Below are 21,145 nucleotides of genomic sequence, written 5' to 3'. Positions count from 1 at the left end.
CAGAGCCAGATCAGAACCAGTTCTTACCCAGAACAGAAACAGGTCAGAACCAGTTCTTACCCAGAACAGAACCAGATCAGAACAAGTTCTTACCCAGAACAGAGCCAGGTCAGAACCAGTTCTTACCCAGAACAGAGCCAGATCAGAACCAGTTCTTACCCAGAACAGAAACAGGTCAGAACCAGTTCTTACCCAGAACAGAGCCAGATCAGAACCGGTTCTTACCCAGAACAGAGCCAGGTCAGAACCGGTTCTTACCCAGAACAGAGCCAGGTCAGAACCGGTTCTTACCCAGAACAGAGCCAGATCAGAACCAGTTCTTACCCAGAACAGAGCCAGATCAGAACCAGTTCTTACCCAGAACAGAGCCAGATCAGAACCAGTTCTTACCCAGAACAGAGCCAGGTCAGAACCAGTTCTTACCCAGAACAGAGCCAGATCAGAACCGGTTCTTACCCAGAACAGAGCCAGGTCAGAACCAGTTCTTACCCAGATCATAACCAGGTCAGAACCAGTTCTTACCCAGAACAGAACCAGATCAGAACCAGTTCTTACCCAGAACAGAGCCAGGTCAGAACCGGTTCTTACCCAGAACAGAGCCAGGTCAGAACCAGTTCTTACCCAGATCATAACCAGGTCAGAACCAGTTCTTACCCAGAACAGAGCCAGGTCAGAACCAGTTCTTACCCAGAACAGAGCCAGGTCAGAACCAGTTCTTACCCAGAACAGAGCCAGGTCAGAACCAGTTCTTACCCAGATCATAACCAGGTCAGAACCAGTTCTTACCCAGAACAGAACCAGATCAGAACCAGTTCTTACCCAGAACAGAGCCAGGTCAGAACCAGTTCTTACCCAGAACAGAGCCAGGTCAGAACCAGTTCTTACCCAGAACAGAGCCAGGTCAGAACCAGTTCTTACCCAGAACAGAGCCAGGTCAGAACCAGTTCTTACCCAGAACAGAGCCAGGTCAGAACCAGTTCTTACCCAGAACAGAACCAGATCAGAACCAGTTCTTACCCAGAACAGAACCAGGTCAGAACCAGTTCTTACCCAGAACAGAGCCAGATCAGAACCAGTTCTTACCCAGAACAGAGCCAGATCAGAACCAGTTCTTACCCAGAACAGAGCCAGGTCAGAACCAGTTCTTACCCAGAACAGAGCCAGGTCAGAACCAGTTCTTACCCAGAACAGAGCCAGGTCAGAACCAGTTCTTACCCAGAACAGAGCCAGGTCAGAACAAGTTCTTACCCAGAACAGAGCCAGGTCAGAACCAGTTCTTACCCAGAACAGAGCCAGGTCAGAACCAGTTCTTACCCAGAACAGAGCCAGGTCAGAACCAGTTCTTACCCAGAACAGAGCCAGGTCAGAACCAGTTCTTACCCAGAACAGAGCCAGATCAGAACCAGTTCTTACCCAGAACAGAGCCAGGTCAGAACCAGTTCTTACCCAGAACAGAGCCAGGTCAGAACCAGTTCTTACCCAGAACAGAGCCAGGTCAGAACCAGTTCTTACCCAGAACAGAGCCAGGTCAGAACCAGTTCTTACCCAGAACAGAGCCAGGTCAGAACCAGTTCTTACCCAGAACAGAGCCAGGTCAGAACCAGTTCTTACCCAGAACAGAGCCAGGTCAGAACCAGTTCTTACCCAGAACAGAGCCAGGTCAGAACCAGTTCTTACCCAGAACAGAGCCAGATCAGAACCAGTTCTTACCCAGAACAGAGCCAGATCAGACCCATATCAGACCCGGTTCCTAGCCAGATCAGAGCCAGATTAAAACCAGATAAGTGCCAGATCAGAACCAGATCAGATCCATCTCAGAACCAGACCCGACCCGGAGCTGAATGTTTCTTACTTGCGTCTCCTCACGTCTCGTCTTCTTCTCCCGCTGACCTGTGACCACCTCCTGCAGGTGGATGGGGTCAGGATGGAGGAGTCCCGGGTCCTCCTGGAGGACTTCCTATCTCTGTACCAGCAGAGGATCAACATGGAGGAAAGCAACATGAGGACTGAGCTGGGTGAGTTTCAGGCAAAGATCTGCTCCAGTTTCTTCCAGATCCATCTTCACTGAGGGAGATGACCTGGATCTTTACCTGCCTCTTTTGGAAACACTGGAGCATTCCTCATGATGAGAACACAACCATTTAAAGGTTTGGACTTTCAAATGGGGACATTTGACTGTAATTCCCAGAGTTCCTTGCAGAGGATGATTCTGGTCCAGTTTGACCAGTCTCGACTAGTCTGGGGACAGCTGGATCAGGTCCTCTGAACGCTTAAAAATCTCATTGATCAGACTGATTTGTAATATCAGCATATCTCAGCTGGGGTCTTGTTCTCCTGGTTTCTGAACCGTGTCCTCCACCAGGTTTTGGTTGACCCTGAGATGTTTCCAGGTTTGGTCGTGACCAGGATCTGGTCCCGCCTTCTTTGTGCAGGAGGTTTGATTCCACCGTTCCAGACTGACTGGCTCCTGTCCTTTCAGAGATGATGGAGGTGGTAAAGAACATGGAGGACGTGAGGAGGAGGTGGATGCAGGCCGAGCTGGAGTTAAAGAAGTTCAAGGAGCAGCTGGTGAAGTCAGACGTGGCCAAAGCGGCTCTGGAGGTCACACTGAAGCACACTCGCTACCAGCTGGACCTGGAGATAAAGAAACGACACAAGGTCGAGGCCGACTACCACTATCTGGTATGACCTGGGTTCTGGTCCGTGTTCTGTAGAGGGAGGTGGTCCTGATCACAGCTGACCAGCAGGTTAACAGCTAACCAGCAGGTTTAACAGGTGACCTGTAGGTTTAACAGCTGACCTGCAGGTTAACAGCTGACCTGCAGGTTTAACAGCTGACCTGCAGGTTAACAGCTGACCTGCAGGTTTAACAGCTGACCAGCAGGTTTAACAACTGACCTGCAGGTTAACAGCTGACCAGCAGGTTAACAACTGACCTGCAGGTTAACAACTGACCAGCAGGTTAACAGCTGACCAGCAGGTTTAACAGCTGACCTGCAGGTTAACAGCTGACCTGCAGGTTTAACAGCTGACCTGTAGGTTTAACAGCTGACCTGCAGGTTAACAACTGACCAGCAGGTTAACAGCTGACCTGCAGGTTAACAGCTGACCTGCAGGTTTAACAGCTGACCAGCAGGTTTAACAACTGACCTGCAGGTTAACAGCTGACCAGCAGGTTAACAACTGACCAGCAGGTTTAACAACTGACCTGCAGGTTAACAGCTGACCAGCAGGTTAACAACTGACCAGCAGGTTAACAGCTGACCTGCAGGTTAACAGCTGACCTGCAGGTTTAACAGCTGACCTGCAAGTTTAACAGCTGACCTGCAGGTTAACAACTGACCAGCAGGTTTAACAGCTGACCAGCAGGTTTAACAGCTGACCAGCAGGTTTAACAGCTGACCTGCAGTTTAACAACTGACCTGCAGGTTTAACAGCTGACCAGCAGGTTTAACAGCTGACCTGCAGGTTAACAGCTGACCTGTAGGTTAACAGCTGACCTGCAGGTTTAACAGCTGACCTGCAGGTTAACAGCTGACCTGCAGGTTTAACAGCTGACCTGCAGGTTTAACAGCTGACCTGCAAGTTTAACAGCTGACCTGCAGGTTAACAACTGACCAGCAGGTTTAACAGCTGACCTGCAGGTTTAACAACTGACCTGCAGGTTAACAGCTGACCAGCAGGTTTAACAGCTGACCTGCAGGTTAACAGCTGACCTGCAGGTTTAACAACTGACCTGCAGGTTAACAGCTGACCAGCAGGTTTAACAGCTGACCTGCAGGTTAACAGCTGACCTGCAGGTTTAACAGCTGACCTGTAGGTTTAACAGCTGACCTGCAGGTTAACAGCTGACCTGTAGGTTTAACAGCTGACCAGCAGGTTTAACAGCTGACCTGCAGGTTAACAGCTGACCTGCAGGTTAACAGCTGACCTGCAGGTTTAACAGCTGACCTGTAGGTTTAACAGCTGACCTGTAGGTTTAACAACTGACCTGTAGGTTTAACAGCTGACCAGCAGGTTTAACAGCTGACCTGCAGGTTAACAGCTGACCTGCAGGTTAACAGCTGACCTGCAGGTTTAACAGCTGACCTGTAGGTTTAACAGCTGACCTGTAGGTTTAACAACTGACCTGCAGGTTTAACAACTGACCTGCAGGTTAACAGCTGACCAGCAGGTTTAACTGCTGACCAGCAGGTTAACAGCTGACCTGTAGGTTTAACAGCTGACCTGCAGGTTAACAGCTGACCAGCAGGTTTAACTGCTGACCAGCAGGTTAACAACTGACCTGTAGGTTTAACAACTGACCAGCAGGTTTAACAACTGACCTGCAGGTTAACAGCTGACCTGCAGGTTAACAGCTGACCTGTAGGTTTAACAGCTGACCAGCAGGTTAACAGCTGACCTGTAGGTTTAACAACTGACCTGTAGGTTTAACAGCTGACCTGCAGGTTTAACAGCTGACCTGCAGGTTTAACAGCTGACCAGCAGGTTTAACAGCTGACCTGCAGGTTTAACAACTGACCTGTAGGTTTAACAACTGACCTGTAGGTTTAACAACTGACCTGTAGGTTTAACAGCTGACCAGCAGGTTTAACAGCTGACCTGCAGGTTTAACAACTGACCTGTAGGTTTAACAACTGACCTGTAGGTTTAACAGCTGACCAGCAGGTTAACAGCTGACCTGTAGGTTTAACAACTGACCTGTAGGTTTAACAACTGACCTGTAGGTTTAACAGCTGACCTGCAGGTTTAACAGCTGACCAGCAGGTTTAACAGCTGACCTGCAGGTTTAACAACTGACCTGTAGGTTTAACAACTGACCTGTAGGTTTAACAGCTGACCTGCAGGTTAACAGCTGACCAGCAGGTTTAACAGCTGACCTGTAGGTTTAACAGCTGACCTGCAGGTTAACAGCTGACCAGCAGGTTTAACAGCTGACCTGCAGGTTAACAGCTGACCAGCAGGTTTAACAGCTGACCTGCAGGTTAACAGCTGACCTGCAGGTTTAACAGCTGACCAGCAGGTTAACAGCTGACCTGCAGGTTTAACAGCTGACCAGCAGGTTTAACAACTGACCTGTAGGTTTAACAACTGACCTGTAGGTTTAACAACTGACCTGTAGGTTTAACAGCTGACCAGCAGGTTTAACAGCTGACCTGCAGGTTAACAGCTGACCAGCAGGTTTAACAGCTGACCTGCAGGTTAACAGCTGACCTGCAGGTTTAACAGCTGACCTGCAGGTTTAACAGCTGACCTGCAGGTTAACAGCTGACCAGCAGGTTTAACAGCTGACCTGCAGGTTAACAGCTGACCAGCAGGTTTAACAGCTGACCTGCAGGTTTAACAGCTGACCTGCAGGTTAACAGCTGACCAGCAGGTTTAACAGCTGACCTGCAGGTTAACAGCTGACCAGCAGGTTTAACAGCTGACCTGTAGGTTTAACAGCTGACCTGTAGGTTAACAGCTGACCAGCAGGTTTAACAGCTGACCAGCAGGTTTAACAGCTGACCAGCAGGTTTAACAGCTGATTATGAAACTCATCAATCATCAGTTTATTCGTTTTTTTTAATGAAATTATGGAATAGAGTAATCCCATCGCCGAACCAGAACCAGAACCAGCCAATCTGAATAAGTCCTCCAGTTTTTTGCAGTCTTAGGTTCTGATGCTCCAGCCACTGCTGAACAGCTGATTGAAGATCTGCAACATTTTGTTTCAGACACTGAAGGATCTGTTTCGTCCAGAAGTAGAGTCTGCTCTGTTCTCTCTTCTGGATGCTTCTGGTTCTGGTTCTGGTCTAGTGTTTCTGGTTCCCCACCCCACCTCCTCTTCTCCCAGGATGGAAACAGTTTTGTTTCCTCCTGAAGTTCCAGTTGTCTGTCCTCAGCTTCATGTCCATCACTGCTGGAGGTGATGAAGGAAAGTCTGTGGTTAATGAAGCGTGTCTGGTCTGATGTATGGAGGAAATATGGAGGAAAACTCACAGTTAACCGTTTTCATGTCCCTTATCTGGATCATCTCCTGTAAATACATGTCCAGACCAACAGTGGTTTAAAAGCTCTGCAGATCTACCTCCCCTTAGCTTTCTGCTGCTGCTGTGTTGTTGTGTAGTGCAGAACCATTAGTGTTCATCCAGCCATGTATTGGTGAAGCACGTATTCGCTGGATGTATTTTTGTGAGACTTTTGCACCTCCATGTTGTTGGCTTGCAATCCGATGTTGCTTCCTGTTCAACTTGTTTGGGATTGCTAGTTATTTCACTGTTTTTGAATAATGTAATCAGTTAATTCCACTGATAAATAACTCTTCTGTTACTATGGAAACTCAATGTAACAGTCCTGAAAGAGTCCAAATTACACTGGAGCAGCACAGCCTCCAGAAATCACAACTGTGGAGTATTATAAAAACAGTCAGGTGACATCATCACGGTCAGGTGACATCATCACGGTCGGTGACATCATCACGGTCAGGTGACATCATCACGGTCGGTGACATCATCACGGTCAGGTGACATCATCACGGTCGGTGACATCATCACGGTCAGGTGACATCGTCACGGTCAGGTGGCATCGTCACGGTCGGTGACATCATCACTGTCGGTGACATCATCACGGTCGGTGACATCATCACTGTCGGTGACATCATCACGGTCGGTGACATCATCACGGTCAGGTGGCATCATCACGGTCAGGTGACATCATCACGGTCAGGTGGCATCATCACGGTCGGGTGACATCATCACGGTCGGGTGACATCATCACGGTCGGGTGACATCATCACGGTCGGTGACATCATCACGGTCGGGTGACATCATCACGGTCGGTGACATCATCACGGTCGGGTGACATCATCACGGTCGGGTGACATCATCACGGTCGGGTGGCATCATCACGGTCGGGTGACATCATCACGGTCGGGTGACATCATCACGGTCGGGTGGCATCATCACGGTCGGGTGGCATCATCACGGTCGGTGACATCATCACGGTCGGGTGGCATCATCACGGTCGGGTGACATCATCACGGTCGGTGACATCATCACGGTCGGTGACATCATCACGGTCGGGTGACATCGTCACGGTCGGGTGACATCGTCACGGTCGGGTGGCATCGTCACGGTCGGGTGGCATCGTCACGGTCGGGTGGCATCACGGTCAGGTGGCATCATCACGGTCAGGTGACATCATCACGGTCAGGTGGCATCGTCACGGTCGGTGACATCATCACGGTCAGGTGACATCATCACGGTCGGTGGCATCATCACGGTCGGTGGCATCATCACGGTCGGTGACATCATCACGGTCAGGTGGCATCATCACGGTCAGGTGACATCATCACGGTCGGTGGCATCATCACGGTCAGGTGGCATCATCACGGTCAGGTGACATCACTGCGGTTCTGGTTGGGGGGTTATGAGGCCCAGTGTCCTGCTGAGGAATCCTTTCTGTTCCTGCAGCAGAAGCAGATGCAGCTCATGTGTGACATCCTGGTCCATGACAGTAAATCCAACGCCTGCCTGAACGACGAGCAGAAATCTCTTTTGGCCACGTTTGATCACAAAGGAACAAACGTGACGCTACAGAGGAGCAGCAAAAGGTGAGATACCAGCCAATCACATGGCAGCTGAAGGATAAAGATGGCTGACTCTCATCTGACCCCTCCCAGGCTGACGGTTATCGATGAGTCGTCCTTCTTGTTTCATTCAGACATCAGCTACGACCGGACGGATGATGATGTGGTAAGAAACAGGACGCGCTCTTTGGTTAAACTGCTGCAACTTGATGTATGACGAACTCTGAATGTTTTTACAGGACTTGGACACGACTAAGATCAAACCTCTGAGGTCTCGAGCCAGAGAGAGGAGGGTGAGTGCTGTTTATAGCTAGATGAATCCAGGAAATCTATCTGGAAAAGTCCACTGACTCAACATAAATGCTGTATCTGCTGCAGGAGTTTGGAGGTTAATGAACTGGTCTCGCATATTTGTTGAGGAAAAATGAATGATGGGTGTGGTTCTACGAGATTATTTTGGCTCCTCTTTATTAACCGACACTCAGATTTTATCAGATGTAAAATGTTAGTTATACTGCTTTTTTCCTCACCTTTCTGCTAGACTGTTTTTATTTTGTTGTTTGATTTTGATGTTGCATTGGCTCTTGGCAGCGCTCTTCAATGGGCCCGGCTGCTGGAAGTCTGGTTGGGAAGCAAAACAGAAGTGGGAATGGCTCTGCAGAGTTGCTGGACAGAAAAATCGTAGAGAAGGTGATAAAAACATCCAGTTTCCTCTGATTTCTGCCATAAAATTATTGGTCCTAAGAAATATTGAATAGTCTTTTAAAGAACCTGATCCCTTAAACTATTAGTTCCGACCCTATTGGACACATACTGTTGGTTCTGGGACTGTAGGACCATTAGACGGTGGGTTCTGGGTCCGTTGGACCATTAGACTGTAGGTTCTGGGTCCGTTGGACCATTAGATTGTGGGTTCTGGGTCCGTTGGACCATTACACAGTGGGTTCTGGGACAGGTGGACCATTAGACTGTGGGTTCTGGGACAGTTGCACCATTAGGCTGGGGGTTTTGGGACACTTGGACCATTAGACTGTGGGTTCTGGGACCGTTGGACCTTTAGACTGTGGGTTCTGGGTCCGTTGGACCATTAGATTGTGGGTTCTGTGTCCGTTGGACCATTAGACAGTGGGTTCTGGGACAGTTGGACCATTAGGCTGGGGGTTCTGGGACCGTTGGACCATTAGACTGTGGGTTCTGGGTCCGTTGGACCATTAGACTGTGGGTTCTGGGACAGTTGGACCATTAGGCTGGGGGTTCTGGGACAGTTGGACCATTAGGCTGGGGGTTCTGGGACCGTTGGACCATTAGGCTGGGGGTTCTGGGACCGTTGGACCATTAGACTGTGGGTTCTGGGACAGTTGGACCATTAGGCTGGGGGTTCTGGGACAGTTGCACCATTAGGCTGGGGGTTCTGGGACCGTTGGACCATTAGACTGTGGGTTCTGGCTCCGTTGGACCATTAAATTGTGGGTTCTGGGTCCGTTGGACCATTAGACTGTGGGTTTTGGGACCGTTGGACCATTAGACTGTGGGTTCTGGGACAGTTGCGCCATTAGGCTGTGGGTTCTGGGACAGTTGGACCATTATGCAGTGGGTTCTGGGACAGTTGCACCATTAGGCTGGGGGTTCTGGGACACTTGGACCATTAGACTGTGGGTTCTGGGACCGTTGGACCATTAGACAGTGGGTTCTGAGACCGTAGGCTAAATGTCCAGCTGAGCTATTCCATGAAGCAGGTGTCAGGTTTGCATTGAACCCAGGTGTTGGGGTTTTGAGGGGTCCAGCAGAGGGAGACTGAGCTATATATTCTCTCAGGAGGTGGAGACCATTGCTAAGGCTGTTGTGACGAGTCCGGACACAAACAGTCAGATTCACATGATGCCGGGAAAAAACCAGAAGGGTCCGGACAAGCCAGCTCAGAACATTACCCAGGAAGGTGAAGCTTCAGTGGGAGGTGCAAATGGAGCAGGAGGAGTGGGAGGAACAGCATCAGCAGGAGGAACTCCAAGAGGAGGTGAGGTGTTGAACAATGCTGTCTTTCCTTTGACTTTGACTTTGCAGTTCTGTTGTTCGTTATTAAGCCCAGACCCCTGGTCCACATTTCCCGAGGCCCCAAAGGGCATGTGACACCCACTCTTCACACACACCCAACCTACTGGTACACTCTCACTCTTACAATAATAATAATTATTAAAGCTGCAAGCGGCATCCATCGGGTCCTCGCCTCATGCCGAACCCTCCACCCGAGTCCTGGTTCTCCTAACGCTACATGTGAAGGACCCGCAGAGACAGTTCATTTTAATAGAGAAATACCATTCACATATTGAGAAAAGAATGTGTGTAAACGCCAAGATGGCGGACAGCCCGTTACCATGGCAACATGTTGTTTAATTGACTTTTTCGCTTTTCTTGGGATGTTACACATGTGTGCCGAATTTCGTAGCCCTACGTCAAAGTAGACGATCGGGCCCCTAGGGGCCCCCCCCCAAAATGTGCCACCCCCACAATACATATAAAAATATGTTAAGGACCTACCAGATATGAATGCTTTCCACTTTGGTGCAGATCGGATGCATTTCTGCGAAGATATGAGTAAACCGTGTTTCATGGCGAGGAGGATTTTTTTTCAAGATGGCGGACACACCGTTGCCATGGTAACAGGTGCTTAATTGAGTTTTATGCTTGTGTAGGGTTGATACACGTGTGCCGAATTTCGTAGCTCTAGGTCAAAGTAGACGATCGGGCCCCTAGGGGCTCCCCCAAAACTCAGACTAGTTCGTTCAAATATGATGCGGCCAAATTGAAAAAACGGGCAAAAATATGGTCGTAAACGCCAAGATGGCAGACAGCCCGTTGCCATGACAACAGGTGTTTCATTGACTTTTCTACTCCTCTTCAGGTGGTAGACGTGTGCCGAATTTCGTCGACCTACGTCAAACTAAACTTTTTTGACCCCATTCTAGGTGCCATTTTTGGCGTTTCTAGGGGGCGCTGTCGAGGCATTTTTGCATTGGCGTGCATACAAACGCCAGATTATTGAAATTTTCGCCGGATGTGAGGTGTGTGCCAAGTTTCGCAACTTTTCACGGGGCCTAAGGGGGTCAGAATTGAGTGAGTTGTGCTTAGAACGAGAATAATATAGAAGAATAAACATTACAATAACAATAGGGCCTTGCCATACTTCGTATGGCTCGGACCCTAATAGTAGTAGTAATGGTATTAATTACTATTAAAAAAATCTAATTATTAATAAATAAAAACAATAATTATCAAAGCTCAACCTAAAAGGGCTGGTGGCCCCCGGGCAATGCAGCCACTTGACCCAAACTGGGCCAGTCCAGTCTCCCAACCCAGACCCCACCAGCAGCTCCCACCCACCACGGCAAGAACGCCCCCCCCCCCCCCCCCCCCCCCCATATATTACAGTGATATTACAGTGTTTAACTCACTGAACTATGTATAGGAAAATAATGCAGCCAGTTGGCAACAGTGTCTGAATGAAAGCAAAGCGGCTGTGGGAGGAGTTTACAGCACAGCGCTGCAACGCCAGAGACGCTCGATTAGCAGCTGAAGACAGCAGGAGAGGAAACTGCAGAGAGACAAATAATCACACCCTTTTATCTTTATCATGGTTGGAAACCCAGATCGTACTGAGATTAAAATCCGATTAATCGCCCAGCCTTAGTTACATACATGATACATGTGTTGTAGTTTGGAACCACAGAGCAGCTGAAGACTAGAGCTGTCCGACGTGTCTTCTTACAGAAAGATTGACATGTTCGTCCCTGTCTGTCCTCAGACCAGACCTCCATCTGGTTTCCCTGTGAAAAAATGGTTGTGGAGCCAGAACCTGGAGCTCCATCGCAGGACGACAATGTTTCCAGCACCAGGATGCAGAAAACCCTGAAACATGTCTTTCTGTCTAAAACGGTGAGCACTGCCAAAAACTTTTTATTTCCTTCCACTTCCTTCATTATGTTCAACATAAAACAGAACTTACTCTGCAAAAACCATCACGTTTACCTGCAGCTGGTAAACATGCTGCTAAACATTCATTCATTTTTTAAACAGTCTAGTCCAATAAACCCTCTCCCTGTAATCGAAGCTCAAGTAAAGAGAAGTTGGTTGGTTGGGGTTTTTTTAAAAATATAATTGTATAAAGTGAATGTTTAGCGACGCCATACAGAGAACATATCAGCGATTTCCCCTCATGTTTACTCTGGACTGACACACCAGGAAACTGCTGCCATCGGCACAGGGTAACACCTTTGACAGAATGGTTGGAATTATGGCACATTGCTAGCGATTCACCGTGCTGAGCGAGCGTGTTGAAAGTAGTGAGCATAGATGCTGCATTGTGAGTGTGTGTGTCTGCAGAGATAAGTGCAAACACAAAATGGGATTGCTGTGTTGAGACTGTTGCGCTTTAGTTCCTTGGCTTTAGTGGTAGGAGGAGTTGTGACTCTCGGCCAGGATCCCACTTAAAAATTTGCAAGGTGTACTGTGATGTCTGACGTTGTCAGTCCAGATATTCTTTCTGCCCGTTTGTCGCTAACATTTCTGTTGTCACGGTTACCAACTGCTGTTTGAGCCAGCACACTGATTTAGAACTATTGGGCTATTTGACGGAACTTTTTTTAACTGGTGTCCATTGTTACTTTTTAAGCTACAACCTGCAGCCAATCAGAATCGAGTATTCACCCAGACCATGGTATAAAATGTATGAATGCACGCGGTGACCATCCCTTACAATATGGTCTCAGTACAGAGGATGTGCTCAAAAGGGAAGTGACATCACTGAGAGTGATTGAACTGTTATGTCATCAACACGTACTTTCATTACATATTCCTGTGTGTGTTTCCAGTTTAATAAATCTCAAGTGGACCGTAGCAACGTTGATTGTTGATTTTAACGCCTTTGTGTTGATGGAAACATCTGTGTCAATGTCTCTGTTAGAGGTCGTCATATAGTGACTTAAGATTTAATGATCATTTATTTTTGATCAAACCAGTTTTTTTTTCTTTTTCCAGCATTTTAAATGGGTCCTATTATGGTATTTAGAGTTTTCTGAGCTTTCTACAGTGCCTAATCCTTCTGTTTATGAGACGTTACAATGACGGTGAAAGCAGGTGCGGTGCGCGCTCCCGATGTAGTGCAGTGGCGGGAGGCGGGGCTTAATGCGGAAGAGTCTCAATCCACTCGTTTTGCCCGCAGGCTGATCTGACAGCCTACGGAGAGGGTCGGTCTGAAGTAAATAAAGCCATTTGTGACAATAACTCCATCAATCCCAGCCTTTCTGGTCTCAGAAATAAGAATAAATTAGCCTGAAATGAACATAATAGTTCCACTTTAATGACCTGCTCTCTCCTAAGAAAAGAAAAGTTGCGCTATCAGTAAACAGAAAGCACTTCACAGGCTGAGAAACATCAGCTGGATGGTTCTATGTAAGATGAAGAGTTCTGGGCCGAGTACATGGCCCTGAGAAGTCCCACTTATATTATTAAGTTCTGATGTCATCATGTCTAACTGGATGTTTTATTTCCTGCCGGCTATGTCGGGTTTAGGGAAACAACCCTCCCATACCAGATTTTACCAGTTATTTAAACAAAATGGTCTGATCAATGGTGTCAAACATGTTTTTTAGGGTCAAAACAGCAACTAACTGTGAAATGATTTTATCTAACCTTCACGTCTTCTGATAATTCAGAGCCACTGATGTGGATGATTCTGTCCAGGATCCATACCCAATGTTTACCCAAAGCATTTTCCCACCTCCTCTCTAACAGCTGTTGAGTTCTTTATGAAACTGGGGGACAAAGCTATTGCCTTATAAAGTATGTTCATCTACATGTTTCTGAAATGGAAGAACTTTCATATAATCAGACAGACAATACATGTAATCGAACGGTTCAATAACCAGATGATCCATTATGTTTTAACTAGTCATGGTACGAGCAGCCCAGCTAGCCATTTATTTACCACTTTGATTCCTTCTTCTATTTCTACTTCAGTAAAAAGATGCTATTAGGATTTTCTTTTGTTGTACATGTTCATCAGTGTTTGTTTTTAGCTGCTCTTTTCCACATTGACACGAACAATCGTTGAACTCATTTACAGTTTGTTTTTTCAAATATCCAGATTTTCCAGACATTTTGACAAAATGATTTTTGCTTAATCATTTCAGCCCATTATTAATTATGCCCTGCCATGTTTTCATATTATGTTTATTTTAACGTAATAATTGACTGTTGTTATTATTATCCATGTTTTTTTATTTTTGTATTTCTTGTACCAAATTTTTGCCCCTTTGGTTGTACACCGCAAGAACAGCATATACACAGTTGTTCTTCTTGCTGTCCTTTATTCGTCTGAGCTTTGCCAGTTTTTCTCCATGAATTTCTATTCAATTTGCTTTTTTTTCGTGCATGTCAGTTGCTATTTTCAGAGATGAATCATAAACTTCAGCATCTTTACATAAACACCATCCAGTTTGCTTTAATCTGTCCTGATGCTTCAGCTGCGGTTCAACATAACTTGTTCGCCTCCTTCCAGGTGATCCGGCCGGAGAAGTGCATGCCCTGCGGGAAGAGGATCCGCTTCGGGAAGGTGGTGGTGAAGTGTAGGAACTGCCGTGTCGTCGCTCATCCGGAGTGCAAACAGAGGCTCCCAAATGGCTGCTCGCCCTGCGGAACTTTAAGTCCAAGTCAGGCGGTCCCGGTGAGACCTGAACCTGTTCTCCATCAGAAACCAGTTTGTTTATTCTAGAAATGAAGAAAATCCAGATTTACCTTCAGAGCCAGGAAGTGATTGTCAGGACAAAGATGTTCTGGATCAGGTTTTCATGTGGACCATGTTCAATCAAGAAGCTAAATGTAACATGCATGTGTTTGGTCCTGATCAGGGTGACTGTTTCCGTACGGTAATCATTTCAGAGTTAGCACTGGTTGACACAGGGTTCATAAAACCTAAATAACCGGAGAGTAAATGAGTTTGGTGATGAGATTAACTCCGGCTGTATCTACACTGAGTTGTTGAAGATTAACAATGGAGTCTCATAAAACTCTGATAAGCTGATTTTACACGCTGCTGTGTCGATGATTTACTCTGCTGCTGTGAGAAAGCAACTCGGTCTCATCCTAACGGACATCAACGCTAAACGGACAAGTATAAAGGTGCCTGCTTGCATCGCTACATAATGACTTTGTTCAGGGACTACTTCTCATTGCCAGCGGTCTGGATGAACGTGAACATGTGGGAAAGCATCTGTAGTCCGATCAGCATGGGTTTTCCAGATGGAATCCAGCTGTTGGTGGATGTTGATTCCTGTCTGAGGAAAAAAAAAACACAAACGAGTGACGAGACTATTAGTAACTAAGGCTGGACGATGAATCAGATTTTAATCTCAGTACGATCTGGGTTTCCATCGATGATAAAACTAAAAGGGTGTGATTATTTTTCTCTCTGCAGTTTCCTCTCCTGCTGTCTTCAGCTGCTAATCGAGCGTCTCTGGCGTTGCAGCGCTGTGCTGTAAACTCCTCCCACAGCCGCTTTGCTTTCATTCAGACACTGTTGCCAACTTGGAGACTTTCTCGCTAAATCTGGAGACTTTTTTGTTAAAAGCGACAAATCTAGCAGCTTTTACTGGAGTTATTAGAGACTTTTCTGGTGTTTTGGCGACTGACTTGAAGGCACATATTGTTCTGCAGTTACTGTAAGGAAGGAGCAGCGGGAGCCTCTCCCGTCCTAAAGCACTCCCAGGCGGCCAGTCTCAGTCGGCTCCGGCTGCAGGTCCATGTAGAATAACTGCAGTAGGTTGTGGAAGTTCACCTAAACATAGTTTATACCATTGTCAGCGACAACTGGCTGCATTATTTTCCTATACATAGTTTGGCCAGTTAAACACTGTAACATCCCTCCGTTACGGGGCGTTACCATAGCAACGCGTTAACCAGCTGGTTCAGATCAGCCGTCTTTTAACAGGTGAATGAGAGAAACGTGCTGCAGCCTGACAGCGGTTGTTTGGCATAAAACGTACATCCAGGCCAACGTAAAATAGTTCCTATATTTCAGCAAATGTTGTAGAAAAGAAATACAAATTTGTTTTTAAATGTTTCCTGTGTGTGTATGAGTGGATTAAACAACTTGGAACCGTGCATTAAACGGTTATAATGCCCGACACGACGCGCAGTGTTGTTTAATCCTCACTTATATTTATTCTGTTTACATCAGTATTTGCACTTTGTCAAGACAACGCCTCATGTTATTTGTTTGTTTTCTAAAATTTGTGGAATCATAAAGACGTTGTTTAAAAGCCACAGTTTAACGTGAACTATATTCATGTTCTTAAAGATAAAAGGATAATCCTGTTAAATAATAGAGATCTCAATTTCCGTCAAAATAATCGTGATTTAATTTTCAAGCAGCTCTATTAGTAACCACACACACCCCGCCTCCATGTGTGTCTTTAGTATTTACCTGTGTTTGTATAAGAATGGTGAAATGTGGAGAACCTCGTCCTCATCCGGGTCATCCTCAGGAGCATCAACTGCAAGGAGATCTTCAAAGCTCACTGGTGGAAGGAAGCTTTCTCATTTCTGGATGAAATCTTTCTTTAATGTGGTTGTCATTTGCTTGGGACATCCTTCTCAAACATGAGGTTCCGTGGGTTCCATGGGTTCTGTGGGTCCTGGGTTTCATAGGTTTTGTGGTGCTGGGTTCTGTAGGACCTGTGGTCCTAGGTTCTATAGATCTTGTGTTCCTGGTTCTATATGTTGTGTGGTCCTGGGTTCTGTGGAGTTTATTCGTGTGCGAATGCGACTCCACAGTATTAAACTCTATTTCAGTTCTCCTGAAATGATTTTTAGAAATAGTGTTTTTGTTCCAACTTTCTGTTCTAACTCTGGTGTCTGTAGAACTCCATCACATAAACCAGAACCTGACTGACCCTCATGTGAGCTAATCTGAACGAGACTCTGCTCCTCTTCAGGACTTCTTGGAAGGTTTTGCTCCACTGACTCATCCCAGAGTTCCTCAGCTGATCGTGAACTGCGTTGCAGAGATCGAGAGGAGGGGTCTGCAGGAGGTGAGTTTGAACTGCTTTGGTTTCCTTCGTACTGTAATTGGATTAGAAGCTTCCAAAGGTGGTACAAATGCCAGATGTTAGTCCAGTGTGTCTCGATTCCAGTCCTCAGGACCCCCTCAAGACCTCCTGCCTTGAATGTTCCACAGGTATCCCTACCTTAACACGCCTGAATGAAACAAATGGCTCGTTAACAGATACTTGATGTTGAATAATCCAACTCGGCTTTTCTGGGGGAGGAACAGGTCTTAAACATTCAGGGCAGGGGGCCGTAGGACCAGAGCTGAGGAACACTGGGTTAGTCCAACATGTTCTGCTGTGAAAAGGGATCGTTTTGATCACTGATCAGTTATTGGATCTGGTCTAATGGGAACATTACTTCAAGTTCTGACAAAGAAAATGGTTTTACGGTAAAATACTAGAATAGGACCTGATCTTGTATGGATGGTGGAGGACCCAACAGTGATCCACCTCTGGTCGTTATTGGTTTTCAGGTAAATCTAAGCACAAGTGGGCCAAAATGTGCCGATACCCTTCAGAGAAATTGGTTCAAGTCCAGGTTCTGAGCTGGTGGCCTCAGACTGAGAACCTGTCCTCATCATGCTCCAGTTGGTGGTCCGACCTGGACTAACATGAGGGAAGTTGCTCCACGTTGTCAAACATTTGTTCTTCTTAAAGTTGAAAAGTCGTCTTAAGGGTTCAACCATAGACCGTATATGAAAGGTGGACGGAGCCTTCAGCGGTAAAGAGTGAAGCCTATGAGAAAGTGTATAACACTGCAGTTCCCCCTTCATCCACTAGGGGCTGCAAAACAGAGCAAATCCCCATAGACTCCCATGTTAAAAAGACCAACTTCACAGCAGGAATAAACATGTTTACAGCAGAAATAAACATGTTTACAGCAGGAATAAACATGTTTACAGCAGGAATAAACATGTTTACAGCAGAAATAAACATGTTTAAAGCCTGGTTCAAAAATCCATTTTAGGTTTAATAGGTCAGGTTTACCTTCATGACAACTGTGGGGGGAGTGAATTTTTTTCTAACTCGCCCGTTTAAAAGTAATTTAATCTCGAAGTTCGGCATATTTAGGGGCGTGTCCTTTTGATTGACAGGTACCCGATCTCCCGCTTCAAGTAAGAAGAACGTAGAACAACCGCGGTTTTTAGCCGGTTAACAACGTGACTTAGCTTTAGCCCGTTCACCTCCGTTAGCTGGTTAGCTCCTGTTATCTCCAGGTTAGCTCGGTTAGCTTTTAGCTACAGAAAGCTCGGAGTTCGCTCGATGTCAATCATCCACCATGATGCTCACAGCCCCCCTCTCAGCTCCACCTCTTTGCCCATATTTGTATTTTCCGGGTGAGACGACACGCATGCCCCTGCCAAGATGGTGATGGTAGGAACCGCCCACCGAGCTTCAATTCAGCTCTTCAGAAACCTACGGGTGATGTCATGGAGGCTCCGCCCATCTCTTTATACAGCCTATGGGTTCAACGCTGCTGGGTGGCAACAACCAATCAGAGTTGTTAAATCCATTTAGTAGGCAGACATTCCTGAAGACCAGGAGAACTTTATGTAACCCTGCGTCCTTGTCAAGACAACGCTTCATGTTATTTGTTTGTTTTCTAAAATTTGTGGAATCATAAAGACGTTGTTCGTCTGTGTTCAACCTTCACCCGGCTGCTGGGCTAGTCTCCTCAGGGCTAGTGTGGACTGTCTGGGTCCTTCCTCAAGCACCAATCAGAGCAGAGAACTGTCTTACCGGTCTATCCCACCTGTTGACAGAGAGGTCTGTACAGAGTTTCTGGAAGCGAGCGCTCTGTGAAGGAGCTCAGAGACCGCTACCTCCAGGGGAATCTGGCTCCGATGCTCAGTAAAGTCCAGGACATCCATGTGGTCTGTGGAGTCCTCAAGGACTTCCTGAGGAAACTGAAGGAACCCCTGATCACCTTCAGACTGCACAGGATCTTCATGGAGGCTTCAGGTACAAACATGGAGCAGAACCACAGTTCTGTAAAAAGACCGAACCGTGGATGATGTCGGACGGACCCGTGATCAGATCTCCGTCTGTTTCAGAGCTGAGCGACGAAGACGAGGGCTTAACCATCATCTGCCGGGCCGTCGCCAAGCTGCCGAAGTCCAACAGAGACACGCTGGCGTTCCTCATGCTCCACTTCCACAAGTAAGAACAGAACCTTGTTCTGACCCATTTGGCTCAGTAGAATCTTTACAGAGAACTGGTCTTCGCTTTTCAGGGTGATGAGGAGCCCACAGTGCCAGATGGATCAGAACAACTTGGCCCGGGTGTTTGGACCGACTGTCGTGGGTCATGGGATGTCCGAGCCGTCACCGACAACCATCATGAGGGACACAAGCACTCAGCCAAAGGTCTTTCTGACAGAATGCCGGTTCTGGTTCGGCTCAGATACCCATGAAAGAAAGGTGCTTTTGGTTCTGGTCTTCTGGAGCTCATGTGGACTGGCTCTGTTCTCAGGTGATGCACCGCCTGTTGTCTATACCTGAAGATTACTGGAAACAGGTCCTTTCCACCCAGATGGGTCCAGTCCTGTCCGGGTCTTCCTCCAATCAGCTGATCCAGGACGAACGCCATGGTGGGTTTCTGGGTCAGAAAGTCCAAAAACCCTAAAACCTATAAATGTTCTAACGCTGTTTACCACTTTTATGTTAACTGTCTCTTCCCTGAGTGGGATGGGTCCCCTCCCGCAGCTGGGACCACTGGGACAGTTCTCCTCCCACTGGGAAACCATACTGCTTTTAACTGGTTTGAAAAAAGTGGTTCTGATTCCTTTTAGGTCGCTTCTTCGAGCCTCTGACATCACCAGAGCTAAAAAGCTTCTACAAACCTCCCAGTCCTGCATCTGTTCTGGGCCGGATCAAAAACCTGGGGTATGCCTCCATCAGCACACAAGACAATAAAACTAGGGCATCATGATACTGTACCTGGTCCGTAAGACCAGCCGAAACCATCCCAGGTCCACATCCACACCACTCGTCAGTTCTAATCGCCATTTCGGGTCCAGATCCAAATCTGTAAATTAAGATCAGTCAGTCAATAAAAAGCCCACAGCAGTGTTGTCTGAAAACACGCGTAGACCAGTTCGCTGGTTTACGAATGTTTACTTCCTGTCCACAACGGTGGAGTTTGCATCATTACCTGGATCAGAACCAGATTATTCCAGTATACCTGTTAATCTACGAAACAAAGCCTCTTCCCTCTAAAAGCAGTAACGTTGGAAAGAAAACTGGTTGGAAGCAGCGCTTGGCTTTCTGTGGATGAAAAGATAAAGTGAGATGTATGCATGAGATAGGCTGTAAATGAACCAATCAGAGATCAGAGTACAGTATAGCAGAAACTTGACTGGACTCAAAGAACTGGTCTCGTCTTGCTGGACCAGCTGAGTGGACTGGGGGAAGGAGGCTAATCTGTATATTCTGATCTATCTAAAAAGTAGAACAGAAATGTGTGAAGTTATTATAAATCAATTTTAAAGTCACTGTGAATCAGTTTCATGCAAACCTGGTGGAGCAGATTAGTTTTTAGGTTTCAGAGGCCCACACCATGCTGAACCAGATCCATCTCATTCTTCAACATGTTTTCTGTCTTCAGAGCTCAACCGGATCTGGCGAGGAGGGTCTTCACGTCCCCCAGCTGATGTTCAGTACGTACCAGCACACTCCTGCTCTGAACCATGTTCCTGCTGCAGGACCAAGCAGCAACCTCTGCTGGTTCAAAGAAAAGTCCATGCAAAAGTGAACTGAGCAAATCCCCATAGACTCCCATGTTAAAAAGACCAACTTCACAGCAGAAATAAACATGTTTACAGCAGGAATAAACATGTTTACAGCAGGAATAAACATGTTTACAGCAGGAATAAACATGTTTACAGCCCGGTTCAAAAGTCCATTTTAGGTCTGATAGGTCAGGTTTACCTTCATGACAACTGTGGGGGGAGTGAATTTTTTTCTCACTCGCCCGTTTAAAAGTAATTTAGTCTCAAAATTCAGCATATTTAGGGGCGTGTCCTTTTGATTGACAGGTACCCAATCTCCCGCTTCAAGTAAGAAGAACGTAGAACAACCGGAATAAAAGAATAAACATGTTTACAGCTGAAATAAATATGTTTACAGCTGAAATAAATATGTTTACATCAGGAATAAACATGTTTACATCAGGAATAAACATGTTTACAGCCTGGTACAAAAAGAAAAAATTAAGTTTAATAGGTCAGGTTTACCTTCATGACAACTGTGGGGGGAGTGAATTTTTTTTATAAACATTTAGTACTTAAATCTTGAAATTTGGCGTGATTGGCGATGAGTCCTTTAGATTGACAGGTATGCGATATCCTGTGACAAGAAGGCAGAGTGTAGCAGAACTGTGGTTTTTAGCTAGCTAACAGCGTGACTTAGCTTTAGCACACCTACCTCTGTTAGCTGCTTAGCTCCTGTTAGCTTGGTTAGCTCTTAGCCACAGG

At 46.6% G+C, this 21,145-nt stretch overlaps 1 protein-coding gene across 1 annotated transcript; it reads left to right on the top strand.

The window, feature by feature from the left end:
• Window positions 1-2,481: 2,481 nt before the first annotated feature.
• On the top strand, window positions 2,482-20,323 carry LOC306771486 (rac GTPase-activating protein 1; the record flags this gene model as incomplete). The annotated part of the gene is made up of 15 exons (XM_079260652.1): window positions 2,482-2,682; window positions 7,455-7,594; window positions 7,664-7,736; window positions 7,810-7,863; window positions 8,162-8,260; window positions 9,386-9,584; window positions 11,370-11,500; window positions 14,124-14,288; window positions 16,558-16,653; window positions 18,435-18,633; window positions 18,726-18,831; window positions 18,905-19,037; window positions 19,144-19,261; window positions 19,463-19,556; window positions 20,278-20,323. 15 exons carry the CDS (start codon window positions 2,482-2,484, stop codon window positions 20,321-20,323), a joined length of 1,854 nt encoding a protein of 617 aa, XP_079116778.1.
• Between the last annotated feature and the right edge of the window lie 822 nt (window positions 20,324-21,145).

The sequence above is a fragment of the Telmatherina bonti genome (genome assembly GCF_933228915.1).
Source record: "Telmatherina bonti genome assembly, chromosome: 21".
Lineage (NCBI taxonomy): Eukaryota > Metazoa > Chordata > Actinopteri > Atheriniformes > Telmatherinidae > Telmatherina > Telmatherina bonti.
This window is presented reverse-complemented; position numbering and strand designations above follow the sequence as displayed.